We start from the raw sequence: 14,439 nt of genomic DNA on the forward strand, positions 1-14,439 counted from the left end.
GCTGCAAATTACACACAAGTGATATCATTGGTATATTCCAGCCAATCGTATCGATGCACCCCTCACATAACGTATTGGGAAGTTCATTGATGCTTCATTTGCTGCTTAAACGTGTATTTCCCATTTAATAAAAGAAATAAGGTTGTAAACTGAAAACTTCTATAACGATCCAATTAATTGATTCTCAGTTTTTGAAACCATACTTTAAGGTCACCTTTAACAGTATTATACACACCACGTGGCGTTCATGGTTGGAGAAAGGTTTTTTTTTGTCAAAGTCTGAGTTCGATTCACCAACTGGTTCAGTTCAATTCACAGTTGCAAAGGTGGACGGCCAGAAGGTGGATACATCCAGAATCTCCCATCACCGATCAATAAGATGTGAAAAAGCTTGTGCGCAATAAGGAACCAATAACAACACTGTCTACCCAGGTCTGGTACGGACCTCGGATAAAGAGGGGGGAAATGTTGCGGGAACAGTGTTCGTGGGTAATGGATGTAAAATAGACTAGTTATACCATTAATACATGTTTAGAGTAAGTGTGTGGTTTCTGAATAAAAACAATAGATCAGGTGTCGAAGCTTGTTCAGGAGATGATAAACATGGCCTTTCGCCAATCATAAGCAGCACGTATCATTTTTAAAGTCCTTGCTATGACCTGGACTCAGGTTTGAACCACTGCCATTTGAACCCTGACCTCTCAAACTCAGACCAGACACTCTAACCAATTATACCACCAAGGCTAGTTTGAAACGTTATTACAAACCTAAATTACACATAACCACTGATCATTTAAAACCTAAACTAGAAAGCATCTGAAAATGCAAAGCCTGTCTGCATCCACTTTTTATTCAGACTTCTTCCATATGCTAAACATGACAAAAACAGCAAAAACAAGAACTCTCGCCAGGACGTGTTTTCAGTGGTTTTTAAGGCTTTTTACTTAGTAAAACAAATATGGGGGCCAAACCACGTGACCGATGACATAATCTTTTTTCTCTGCACCAATTTATCCCTAGATGATGCTCAAGAAATTTCATCTTGATCGGATGAAGTTTTGTACTTGTCGAATTCTGACGTCATAATGGAGGCACCTATGACATAATCATAAACATATTATATTCCCCATGGAGAGTTCTTTACAATGAGCCATGTCTCAATTTTTTCTATGCAGCGCTTTCGGAGATATAGAAGTGCAAAATTTATCAGTTTTTCCAAGATGGCGGTCGAACCACGTGACCGATGACGTCATCATTATCATTAAAAAATTGATACAGGTGGAGTTGCACCTGTGATGAAAAGTTCCTGTGAATCGGACCAACGGTTGCAGAGAAAATCATTTTTATTCTGTGCGGACAAACAAACAGACAGACAAATGGACTCAAATGCAATACCCTCTCCTCTGGAGAGGCTAAAAATACAAAACACCTTGTGATTTGAGGCGATCCTTACCTTTTGACCTCAAAAGCAATATGCTTCAATGACCCAATATGCAAACCCTGACAAAAGAGCAGGGAAATGTAAAAAAGAGTTGGACAGATTGGGGATAGACAAAGAAGGATCACTGGAATGGCGAAGAGGAGGTCAGCTCAACTGGGACGGAGAACGAATCATTATAAATGCCCAAGACCAAGGACACTACATTAATGGCTTTCAAAAGATGGCAGGACTGAGTCAATTGGACAAATGTAGGTTTTGCAATGTAGAAACAAAAACACGGGTCACCTCCTATCGGGATGTAAAACACTCAGGTCAGAGCAGCTGTACACCCAAAGGCACAACAAGGTATGTAGAGTAATCCACTGAAATATCTGCAGAAATTTCAATATCTCAGTTCCACAAAACTCATGGAAACATGAACCAAAAACAGTCATGAAAACAAGGATATAATGCTCAGGTATGACCTGATGATCCCATCCAGCATGAACACAGAAAACAAAGCACTGTGACTGGACATAGTACTCAGGAACAAAATGGAAAAGACGGTATTGCTGATTGAAATATCAGTACCCAGCGATTTTGGCCTAAATAATGCAGAAATCAAGAAAATTAACAAGTACCAAGATCTCAAGAATGAAGTGAAAAGATTCTGGAAGCTGAAGAGCACCGAAATTGTACCAGAGATAATTGGGGCAATGGGAATGATAAAGGAGAACCTTGCAGAGATCATAAAAAGCATCCCTGGGAACATTACCTCAAATCAACTACAGGTGGAGGCTGTACGTGGGTGGCTCAGTGACGATCCTGAAAAGAGACCTTGAAACCCAAATTATGGAGAAAACAACCAACGACACACACACACACACACACACACAAACACACATACATATACACACACACACACACACACACACACACACACACACACACATACATATACATATACACACACACACACACACACACACACACACACACACATAAATACACATACACAGACACAACAACACAGACACAGGCACATACACACACACGCACACACGCACGCACACACACACACGCACACACACATACACACACACACAAACACACAGACACATACACACACAGACACATGTACACACACACACACACACACGTACAAACATACATACACACACACACAGACACATACACACAGACACATGTACACACACACACACACACACACACACACACACAGACACATACACACAGACACATGTACACACACACACCATATACACACACACAGACACACGTACAAACACAGACACACGCACAAACACACATAAACACACACGCACAGACACATGCACATACACACATATACAGACACACATATACATACACTCACACGAAGGTGGATACTTTAAGACCGAGGAGAACTTCCCTGTCTCTGAAACAAATGTAAAAAGCAACCAAAAGGCTTTTGAAAGCTGAGTAAGCCACGCTAGCGCTGCTGGTGTAGTGGTATCATGCAAGATTCCCATTCTTGCGACCCGGGTTCGATTCCCGGGCAGCGCAATGTTTTTTGAAATTCGTTCCTTGTCAACGATCCGTGGATCGAAACACCAACAGATCGATAAACGAGCCTTGTTTGTGTACATTTTTGATCCTACGGACTCGAACGTGTATCCTGGTTTAACACTGTACTTATTGTACTGTTTTGCATTTTCGTTATAATCGAACTGTAGCGTTTACGTCCAACAGGTGGCGCAACGTTTGTACAAAATATCTCTTTTTGAGTTTAAAACCATCAAAAGCACTTCCATGTTCAAATTCCCTTTAAACACTTTAAATAGGCGGCGCATTTACGCTTTCAGCTGACTGGTCTGCGCTCAACTATAAACTGCCATCCTGGTGTTTTCGTAGGAAGGGTGCTGCATCGGTGAGTATGCCTTTGGCCGAATGTCCCGTATCCGTTCACCCGTGGATATTAAAGACCTCACGGCACCTTTCCAAAAGAGAAGTGTGCCGTCGCCAGGTCCCAATTCCAAAAGCCTCCCCTGAGTCCTGGCTACAAGTTTCCAATAGCAATGGTAAGACCGTTTCAGGAGGAACGCCATAAGAGCACCACCACGAACGGAGCACAACGACTTCATCCGCAAGAACACACTTTTGTAAACTTTCATAAACGAGTTTAAAGTTTCCCAGACGCAAATATATATATTTACCTCCGCCACCAAAGGTAGATGGAGGTTATGTTTTCACCCCTGTCTGTCTGTCTATCCGTTTGTTTGTGAACAAGATATCTCAAAAAGTTGTGGATGGATTCAGACGAAATTTGGTGGAGAGGTTGGGTGTGTTACAAGGACGAAATGATTAGATTTTGGTGAAGATCTGAATATGGATTCGGATATGAGAATTATTTAATTTTTACGTGATTCTTCACCAATGGGAGTTAGGGCCAAAACGATACATAGCAGGATATCTCAAAAAGTTATGGACGGATTTGAACGAAATTAGGTGGAGAGGTTGGGTGTGTTACAAGGACGAAATGATTAGATTTTGGTGAAGATCTGAACATGGATTCGGATATGAGAATTATTTAATCTTTAAGTGATTCTTCACCATTAGGGTGAGGATAGGGCCAAAAACGATACACAGCAGGATGGCTCAAAAGGTTAGGGACATATTTGGATGAAACTTGGTGGACAGGTTGTGTGTGTGACAAGGAAGAATCGATTCAATTTTGGTGAAGAACCGGATCCGGATCCGGCAAGAAGAATTTTTTAAGTGATTCTTCACCATTGGGAGATGGAGTCAAAAATGATACAAAGCAGGATATCTCAAAAAGTTGTGGACGGATGAATTTGATTTAATGTGATTCTGTATTGCGATTTTCTGGTCGACCCTGGCATACAAAACGTAGACTGTTCACCTGGCGGAGGTATGCTCTCTACTGAGTGCCGTTCTAGTTTTTGTTGTGATTATATTGATTTTAAAGCAATAAACAAAGAAACAAGAAATATGTCGTGCATAGCAAGATACTTGCGAAATCCCTGAAATAAGTTGTTGACCTTTGGCTTATTTTGACCTCAAAAAGTAATTGGTGGTTGAATTCAGTGACCAGATATGCAAATCCTCTTAAAATTCCAAGTCAATTGTATGAACATTGAGGATTTTAGAAGCTTCACCTAAGTTGTTGACCTTTGGCCTATGTTGACCTTTTGTCCCTTATTGACCTCAAAAATAATTAGCCATATTGACCTCAAAAATAATTAGCCATATTGACCTCATATAATTAGTGGATGAATTCAGTGACCTGATATGCAAATCCTCTTTAAATTTCAAGTAAATCAGAATGAAAATTGAGGATCATACTAAAATACGCCATTTCGTGTCTGTCTGTCCGTCTGTCTGATGAAATTTTGATGCCAATACATTCCATCGTTCCTTATCCAATCTCAACCAAACTTGACAGCATGACCAAGGGTTACATAATGAAGGTTGTAGCGCATTCATTTGCCCCCCTCCCCAAGGGGGTTTTCTCCCCCGAGCGGGTTTTCCCCGCCATTGCCGTCATGGCGTTGCGTGTTGAGGTGTATATCAATGTTAAATTAGCTTTATCGTGGCATTTGTCCAAGGAAGATTTATCGTGGCATTTTTCCAAAGACGCTTTTAATAACAAAATTAATGATAATCGCATATTGTTGATGTTATTACAAAACAATATTAATACTGATAATGTCCCACGTCCCCAAGGCGTTTTACCTGCAGTGATAATGTCTTTAAAGAGCTTATAGTTTTATGGTGTTTCCGTGGGAGCAATGGCTTCTACAGGAAGTAAAAATATTATAAACCACAAACACGTATGCCTAGCTTTTTAAACAGTCGCTAATGCTCTTTATAACACTAACTGAATAAATTTGGAGGAATCCCGACATCCGTGAAGTAAGGTTTACTTACAGAACTGAGCCAAGATCTACTGTACTCTATATAACCTACAAATGTTGGGTTAATAACATGGCCCTTTCTGCCGCTACCGTGGCATTTTTCATAGCGAACATTTGAAACTTGCTCCTGCTGTTTCATACGAAACTGAAAGGGAGAAGCTCGGGTTGTGCTCATTTACCAAGCAGCTAGCTAGCGCTTGCCAAGCCAGCCGTTCCTTAACGGTTTTGAATGGAGTGCTTGCTCAAATGCTTAAACCACTTGGCGATCTCTCCACAAGAAACTTGGTAAATGAACACACACCCAATGTTCTTGAGATCCGACCATAGATCCACTGTAATCTACATATCCCAAAGAGGACTGACCCTTTTTTCCGCTCCCGTAGTGAGCCAGTTTACTAGTTTCAGAAATTTGACAATGTTGTTGACCCTTGTCCTATGTTGACCTATTCACCTTTTGACCTTAAAATCAATAGGCTTCTTCCTTATGACCAACTCCACCATTTGGTGAGGTTTTTAGAAGATTGTTTTAAAATTATGACTTGTAGGCGATTGACAGACAGAGACAGAGAGACAGACATACAGAATAATGCACAAGACCAACCAATATACTTGAAAAATCTTTGATTTTCGCAAGTAATGAACGTGGTTTTCAAGTATAATAATTTTTTGACGTATTACACTAAAAAAAGCAAACCCGTCGGGTACAGCTCCTAAAAATTCCGATGGTCATGACGTCATCTGCGTGACGTAATCACAGGCAAGGTTGTCTCAGTACGCAGCCACACAACTCGCTTCAGACTCGTCAGAAAGTGAATTTGACGAAGATTTTTCTGATCAAGAATCCTCTGATAGTCAAAATCATTATAAAAACTACATGCAGCAAAAAAAGTTCTCGAGATGACGTAACGGGTCACGTGGGTAATCAAATCGCCATTTTTGCGAGGTGGGACCGTTCGAGCGTAAAAGGACACACAACAACATGAATATCTTCCTTCCAAGATATTTATTCAAAAAAACAACAATGGTTAAGTGTTAATTGTGAAGCAATATCTATTAATTAAACCAAACAATATTTTCTGTGTCTGTGGAGCTTTGACGAACAAAATTACTTTAAAAAAAATAACCAATCAACAGCTGGTATTTTAAACTTAATTCAACAAACCTGGTGCACTTGTTTAAATCATTGTTATTTTGGCTTTAGAACTCATTCCATTCCTCCCTGCCCATTCGGTTGTCTAACCCAATGCACTCTTCATCTTGTGCAGGTAAAGGGTGGTTTATAGAGCAAGTGGACGAGCCATCGAGGAACAATGGCAAACTTGTCCTTGTGCTAACCATATTGACCACAGAACAGTTGGAACTCGAGGATCTCTGAACAGCGGGGTGGGAATGCGACGGGATCCGTGACTTGCTGGGATGACGTGCGAGGAAGAGTCCTGGGTGACTAATCCGAGCTCCAAGATCAAAGGTGTGACGACTCCAGTTCCATTGCCTTCGCACTTCGGCCCGCACCTGCACAGCACGGACCATTCTGGGGTCACACTTTGAGTCTGATGAAAATAGGTCGAGGACATTCTTAACATGACAATGAGGATCAAACTTTGAGTCTGATGAAAGTAGGTCGAGGGTGTTCTTAACATGACAATGACGGTCACACATTGAATCTGATGAAAGTAGGTCGAGGGCATTCTTAACATGACATTGAGGGTCACACATTGAATCTGATGAAAGTAGGTCGAGGGCATTCTTAACATGACATTGAGGGTCACACATTGAGTGTGATGAAAGTAGGTCGAGGACATTCTTAACATGACAATGACGGTCACACATTGAGTGTGATGAAAGTAGGTCGAGGGCATTCTTAACATGACATTGACGGTCACACATTGAGTGTGATGAAAATAGGTCGAGGGTGTTCTTAACATGACAATGATGGTCACACTTTGAGTCTGATGAAAATAGGTCGAGGACATTCTCAACATGACAATGAAGATCAAACTTTGAGTCTGATGAAAGTATGTCGAGGGTGTTCTTAACACGACAATGAGGGTCACACATTGAATCTGATGAAAGTACGTCGAGGGCATTCTTAACATGACATTGAGGGTCACACATTGAATCTGATGAAAGTATGTCGAGGGTGTCTTAACATGACAATGATGGTCACACTTTGAGTCTGATGAAAGTAGGTCGAGGACATTCTTAACATGACATTGAGGGTCAAACTTTGAGCATGATGAAAGTATGTCGAGGGCATTCTTAAGATGACATTGAGGGTCAAAGTTTGAATCTGATGAAAGTAGGTCGAGGGTGTTCTTAACATGACAGTGAGGGTCACACTTTGAATCTGATGAAAGTACATCGAGGGCATTCTTAACATGACATTGAGGATCACACATTGAGGATCACACTTTGAGTATGATGAAAGTCGGTCGAGAACATTCTTTACATGACATTGAGGGTCACACATTGAGGGTCACACTTTGAGCCTGATGAAAGTATGTCGAGGGTGTTCTTAACACGACAATGAGGGTCATACATTGAATCTGATGAAAGTACATCGAGGGCATTCTTAACATGACATTGAGGGTCACACATTGAATCTGATGAAAGTATGTCGAAGGTGTCTTAACATGACAATGATGGTCACACTTTGAGTCTGATGAAAGTAGGTCGAGGACATTCTTAGCATGACATTGAGGGTCAAACTTTGAGCATGATGAAAGTATGTCGAGGGCATTCTTAACATGACATTGAGGGTCAAAGTTTGAATCTGATGAAAGTAGGTCGAGGGTGTTCTTAACATGACATTGAGGGTCACACTTTGAATCTGATGAAAGTACGTCGAGGGCATTCTTAACATGACATTGAGGGTCACACATTGAGGATCACACTTTGAGTATGATGAAAGTCGGTCGAGAACATTCTTTACATGATATTGAGGATCACACATTGAGGGTCACACTTTGAGTATGATGAAAGTATGTCGAGAACATTCTTTACATGACATTGAGGGTCACACATTGAGGGTCACACTTTGAGTATGATGAAAGCAGGTCGAGGGTGTCCTTAACATGACATTGAGGGTCAAACTTTGAATCTGATGAAAGTAGGTCGAGGACATTCTTAACATGACATTGAGGATCAAACTTTGAATCTGATGAAAGTAGGTTGAGGACATTCTTAACATGACAATGAGGGTCAAACTTTGAATCTGCTGAAAGTAGGTCGAGGACATTCTTAACATGACATTGAGGGTCAAACTTTGAATCTGATGAAAGTAGGTCGAGGGTGTTCTTAACATGACAATGAGGGTCAAACTTTGAATCTGCTGAAAGTAGGTTGAGGTCATTCTTAACATGACATTGAGGGTCACACATTGAGGGTCACACATTGAGGGTCACACTTTGAGTCTGATGAAAACAGGTCGAGGACATTCTTAACATGACATTGAGGGTCACACTTTGAGTCTGATGAAAACAGGTCGAGGACATTCTTAACATGACATTGAGGGTCACACATTGAGGGTCACACTTTGAGTCTGATGAAAATAAGTCGAGGACATTCTTAACATGACATTCATGGTCACACCTTGAATCTGATGGAAGTAGGTCGAGGACATTCTTCACATGACATTGAGGGTCACACTTTGAGTCTGATGAAAATAGGTCGAGGACATTCTTAACATGACATTGATGGTCACACCTTGAATCTGATGAAAGTAGGTCGAGGACATTCTTAACATGACAATGAGGGTCAAACTTTGAATCTGCTGAAAGAAGGTCGAGGACATTCTTAACATGACATTGAGGGTCACACTTTGAATCTGATGAAAGTAGGCCGAGGATGTTCTTAACATGACAATGAGGGTCAAACTTTGAGTCTGATGAAAGTAGATCGAGGACATTCTTAACATGACATTGAGGGTCCGACATTGAGGGTCACACTTTGAGTATGATGAAAGTAGGTCGAGAACATTCTTAACATGACATTGAGGGTCACACATTGAGGGTCACACTTTGAGTATGATGAAAGCAGGTCGAGAACATTCTTAACATGACATTGAGGGTCACACATTGAGAGTCACACTTTGAGTATGATGAAAGTAGGTCGAGAACATTCTTAACATGACATTGAGGGTCACAAATTGAGGGTCACACTTTGAGTATGATGAAAGTAGGTCGAGAACATTCTTAACATTACATTGAGGGTCACACATTGAGGGCCACACTTTGAGTATGATGAAAGCAGGTCGAGGACATTCTTAACATGACATTGAGCGTCACACTTTGAGTCTGATGAAAGTAGGTCGAGGATGTTCTTAACAGGACATTGAGGGTCACACATTGAGGGTCAAACATTGAGTTTGATGAAAGTAGGTCGAGGATGTTCTTAACATATGACATTGAGGGTCACACATTGAGGGTCAAACTTTGAGTTTGATGAAAGTAGGTCGAGGATGTTCTTAACATATGACATTGAGGGTCACATATTGAGGGTCAAACTTTGAGTTTGATGAAAGTAGGTCGAGGACATTCTTAACATGACATTGAGGATCAAACTTTGAATCTGATGAAAGTAGGTTGAGGACATTCCTAACATGACAATGAGGGCCAAACTTTGAATCTTCTGAAAGTAGGTCGAGGACATTCTTAACATGACATTGAGGGTCAAACTTTGAATCTGATGAAAGTAGGTCGAGGGTGTTCTTAACATGACAATGAGGGTCAAACTTTGAATCTGCTGAAAGTAGGTTGAGGTCATTCTTAACATGACATTGAGGGTCACACATTGAGGGTCACACATTGAGGGTCACACTTTGAGTCTGATGAAAACAGGTCGAGGACATTCTTAACATGACATTGAGGGTCACACTTTGAGTCTGATGAAAACAGGTCGAGGTCATTCTTAACATGACATTGAGGGTCACACATTGAGGGTCACACTTTGAGTCTGATGAAAATAAGTCGAGGACATTCTTAACATGACATTCATGGTCACACCTTGAATCTGATGAAAGTAGGTCGAGGACATTCTTCACATGACATTGAGGGTCACACTTTGAGTCTGATGAAAATAAGTCGAGGACATTCTTAACATGACATTGATGGTCACACCTTGAATCTGATGAAAGTAGGTCGAGGACATTCTTAACATGACAATGAGGGTCAAACTTTGAATCTGCTGAAAGTAGGTCGAGGACATTCTTAACATGACATTGAGGGTCACACTTTGAATCTGATGAAAGTAGGTCGAGGATGTTCTTAACATGACAATGAGGGTCAAACTTTGAGTCTGATGAAAGTAGATCGAGGACATTCTTAACATGACATTGAGGGTCCGACATTGAGGGTCACACTTTGAGTATGATGAAAGTAGGTCGAGAACATTCTTAACATGACATTGAGGGTCACACATTGAGGGTCACACTTTGAGTATGATGAAAGCAGGTCGAGAACATTCTTAACATGACATTGAGGGTCACACATTGAGAGTCACACTTTGAGTATGATGAAAGTAGGTCGAGAACATTCTTAACATGACATTGAGCGTCACAAATTGAGGGTCACACTTTGAGTATGATGAAAGTAGGTCGAGAACATTCTTAACATTACATTGAGGGTCACACATTGAGGGCCACACTTTGAGTATGATGAAAGCAGGTCGAGGACATTCTTAACATGACATTGAGCGTCACACTTTGAGTCTGATGAAAGTAGGTCGAGGATGTTCTTAACAGGACATTGAGGGTCACACATTGAGGGTCAAACATTGAGTTTGATGAAAGTAGGTCGAGGATGTTCTTAACATATGACATTGAGGGTCACACATTGAGGGTCAAACTTTGAGTTTGATGAAAGTAGGTCGAGGATGTTCTTAACATATGATATTGAGGGTCACACATTGAGGGTCAAACTTTGAGTCTGATGAAAGTAGGTCGAGGATGTTCTTAACATATGACATTGAGGGTCACACATTGAAGGTCAAACTTTGAGTCTGATGAAAGTAGGTCGAGGATGTTCTTAACAGGACATTGAAGGTCACACATTGAGGGTCAAACTTTGAGTCAGATGAATTACCAGCAATCGGAACCTACCTCTTTTGTGAGAAAGCAATAAAGAATTGCAACAAGAAGACCCTACGGAGAGAACAACAAAATCAGGAACGATTTTCATCGTTGGTTTCAAGAGAAATCATTTCAAGGAAATTTGATGAGGATATTGCAGTTTCCTATTTTATTTTTGTGACCTGTAAACATTGCATGACTTCCCAACGACACACCTGGAAAGAGTTGAGGAAGAGAATAAGGTAGAGCTTGGTGTAACGAACCGCCCCGTGCGCCTGCTCATCTGTGATGAAGGTGAAGACAATCTCGTGGATCCCCAGCAGTGGTATGAGCGTCATGGTAGACTTGGCAAGTCTGCGGAACACGACGGCCATGAAGGCCTTGGAGGTTATCTTAAACACTGTAAGGTAGACACACAGGTAGATGCAAAGGAGCTGAGTATATGGATGAATCGAGGATAGAGAAACGTGGTTTTATTTACTCAATGTCATCATTATGTCGTGGGCTGATAGGATAGCATAGGCCATAGATGTACGCACACTCACCTCTGCATTCTCCATCTGGCCTGGTTAGTCTTGAGCCAGCTGTAAACTCTCCTCCTGGTGGCTCATTTGAATTCCCCTTTCTTACCCACCTTCTTTATTGCGTCCAATAGTTGCCCTGCTGGACGACTGTCAGTTCATACATACGTCACTCAATCTTCCCAGACAATGAAGACACAAAGCACTTACCGGAACTTGTAGTCAGTGCAGCGCACCAAGTTGGCGCGTAGTTTGGAAACCAGGATTTTGAGGATTCGAACGAAAATCACAAAGTTGATCTGCAAAGAGTAAAAGCAGAACTATGATGAGTGTTGAAGAAGAAACTATTCAGTAGCAAGTATCTAAATAGCCAAAACTAAATGGATATAATGCGGAAATATAGTGTGTAAGGATTGTATTAACTTCTGCTACAAAAATATTTACCAATCAAAAGAGAAATTATGTCTCTCCTATTGGAAGTGTAGACGGTGGCTTGCAAACCAAGCCTCAAGGGCGGTGTACAGAAACTTAATTTTTTAAATCACAATAAATACAAGGCACAGCGTGGTGAAACTCGCTACACGTGATGTGTAAAGTGCGCAGAGTAAAATGAGTGTTCATTTTTACATTTACGCCCGCATGGTGTTTAATAAATAAATAAAGATATAATCACACCTGAGATATCGACATAAATGGCAAATCCTATCAGGTGTTGGTGTATCTGTTAGAGTGAATTACTCCTTTCATGAATATACATTATACAGATTATTGCATGTAAAGATTACACTGACCAGAAGGGTGAGGTGGATGGGACATCGAATGATCCACCAGTAAGCAAGATTTACGTTGTGGCCCCAACACCTGCGGGAGGATACAAGGGACATAACATGATGACAAGGGACATAACATGATGCATTTCTCTTCCGATGTACAGTATTACCTAAAGTAGCTTGGTGGTATGTATATTCGCCATTGAGATGTCCAGTCTGGGTTCCAATCTCGACACAGCTATAAACTACCACCCTATAAACTACCACTACAAATTCCTGCCCAAATGACCTTCAGTCGAGCGTCAGCCCTGGCCAGCCGGTTCGTGAAAGACTTGGGTGAAAATAGTTCCATGGATGACCCCACAATAATATGGAAATAATTGGGGCCATTAAAGGGAAAGTAGAGCCAGACATTGAGAACCTTTACATCTACCTGTATGACGATGTACAGTGGCACCTGTGTGACGGGTGTGTGTGAATGTGTGTGTGTGTGTGTGTGTGTGTGTGTGTGTGTGTGTGTGTGTGTGTGTGTGTGTGTGTGTGTGTGTGTGTGTGTGTGTGGGTGCATGTGTATAAAGTACTTTCAGAAAGTATTCACACCCCTTGACTTTTTCACATTTTGTTGTGTTACATCCTGAATTTAAAATGGATTAAATTGAGATTTTGTGTTACTGATGTACACATAATACCCCATATAATGTCAAAGTGGAATTTTGTTTTTTAGAAACTTTTACAAAATAATTAAAAATGAAAAGCTGAAATGTCTCGAGTCAATATGTATTCAACACCTTTGCTATGACACTCCAAATTGAGCTCAGGTGCATCCAATTTCCTTTTATCATTCTGGAGGCGTCGCTACAATTCGATTGGAGTCCACCTGTGGCCAATTCAATGTATTGGACATGATTTAGAAAGAAACACACCTTTCTATACAACTACAAGGTCCCACAGTTCACATTTCATGTCAGAGAAGAAACCCTACTATGAAGTCCAAGGAACTGTCGGTAGAACTCTAAGATAGAATTGTGAGGAGTATATATAGTACTTACACAGCATAATACAACATTATATTCACTAGTACACCCGCTCACGACGGGAGTGGCAGGAAAGGTCATTCCTCTCTGGGGTATATAGATTACAGTAGATCTATGGTCGGGCCTCAAGAATATCGGGTGTGTTAATTTACCAAGTTTCTTGTAGAGCGCTCACCAAATGGTTTAAGCATTTGAGCAAGCACTCAATTCAAAAGTGACTCCATAGCTAGCGCTAGTTAGCTGCTTGGTAACTGAACATACCTGGGGTGTCCTTCTTTTCACTTTCGTGTTAAACAGCAGGAGCGACTGTAAGGTAATCATACGTGTTTTTTTTTGATAATATTTTGAATTCTGGTAGGAGTGTTCCCACGAAAACGGCACGATCAGATGTTTATAAACGTTATCACGGAATTAGTTCAAAGAGGAAAAACCTCTTGGGGAGACGGGATATTATTAGTATTAATATTGTTCTGTAATAACATTAATATTGTTACATTTGTGGGGGTAGAGATGGAATACCTTAGGAGAGGTAGGATGGTTTAGCTTAGCGTGGACCATGTGACGCAAAGAAGAAGCCCACTACGATGTACAGTACAGCAGGGTAAACGTTCAGGTTAAGTGTTTTTGCATGTCACCACATGGAGGGTGGTTTTTGTGTTAGTTCGATAGGGCGTAAGATTCATAATTCC

The 14,439-nt window shown here is 41.0% G+C and overlaps 1 protein-coding gene and 1 non-coding gene across 3 annotated transcripts in view; one reads left to right on the forward strand and one right to left on the reverse strand.

Annotated features, from left to right (window-relative positions):
* Positions 1-2,915: 2,915 nt before the first annotated feature.
* Positions 2,916-2,986, forward strand: TRNAG-CCC (transfer RNA glycine (anticodon CCC)). Its single transcript has one exon. It is a non-coding gene; the product is annotated as a tRNA-Gly (tRNA).
* A 3,358-nt stretch (positions 2,987-6,344) lies between these two features.
* Positions 6,345-14,439, reverse strand: part of LOC137434343 (glucagon receptor) — a 156,167-nt gene continuing 148,072 nt past the window's right edge. Inside the window, exons 11-15 of one of the 2 annotated variants that reach the window (XM_068127252.2) lie at positions 12,738-12,807; positions 12,157-12,245; positions 11,641-11,779; positions 11,456-11,497; positions 6,345-6,870 (exon numbers count right to left, since the gene is read on the reverse strand). In XM_068127252.2, coding sequence (XP_067983353.1) covers positions 6,556-6,870; positions 11,456-11,497; positions 11,641-11,779; positions 12,157-12,245; positions 12,738-12,807 — 655 coding nt within the window. In that variant the 3' untranslated portion in view covers positions 6,345-6,555. The remainder of the gene's footprint in view (positions 6,871-11,455; positions 11,498-11,640; positions 11,780-12,156; positions 12,246-12,737; positions 12,808-14,439) is intronic. The other variant, XM_078785448.1, reaches the window with a different exon arrangement.

The sequence above is a fragment of the Myxine glutinosa genome, chromosome 10 (assembly GCF_964187855.1).
Source record: "Myxine glutinosa chromosome 10, kmMyxGlut1.1, whole genome shotgun sequence".
Taxonomy (NCBI): Eukaryota; Metazoa; Chordata; class Myxini; order Myxiniformes; family Myxinidae; genus Myxine; species Myxine glutinosa.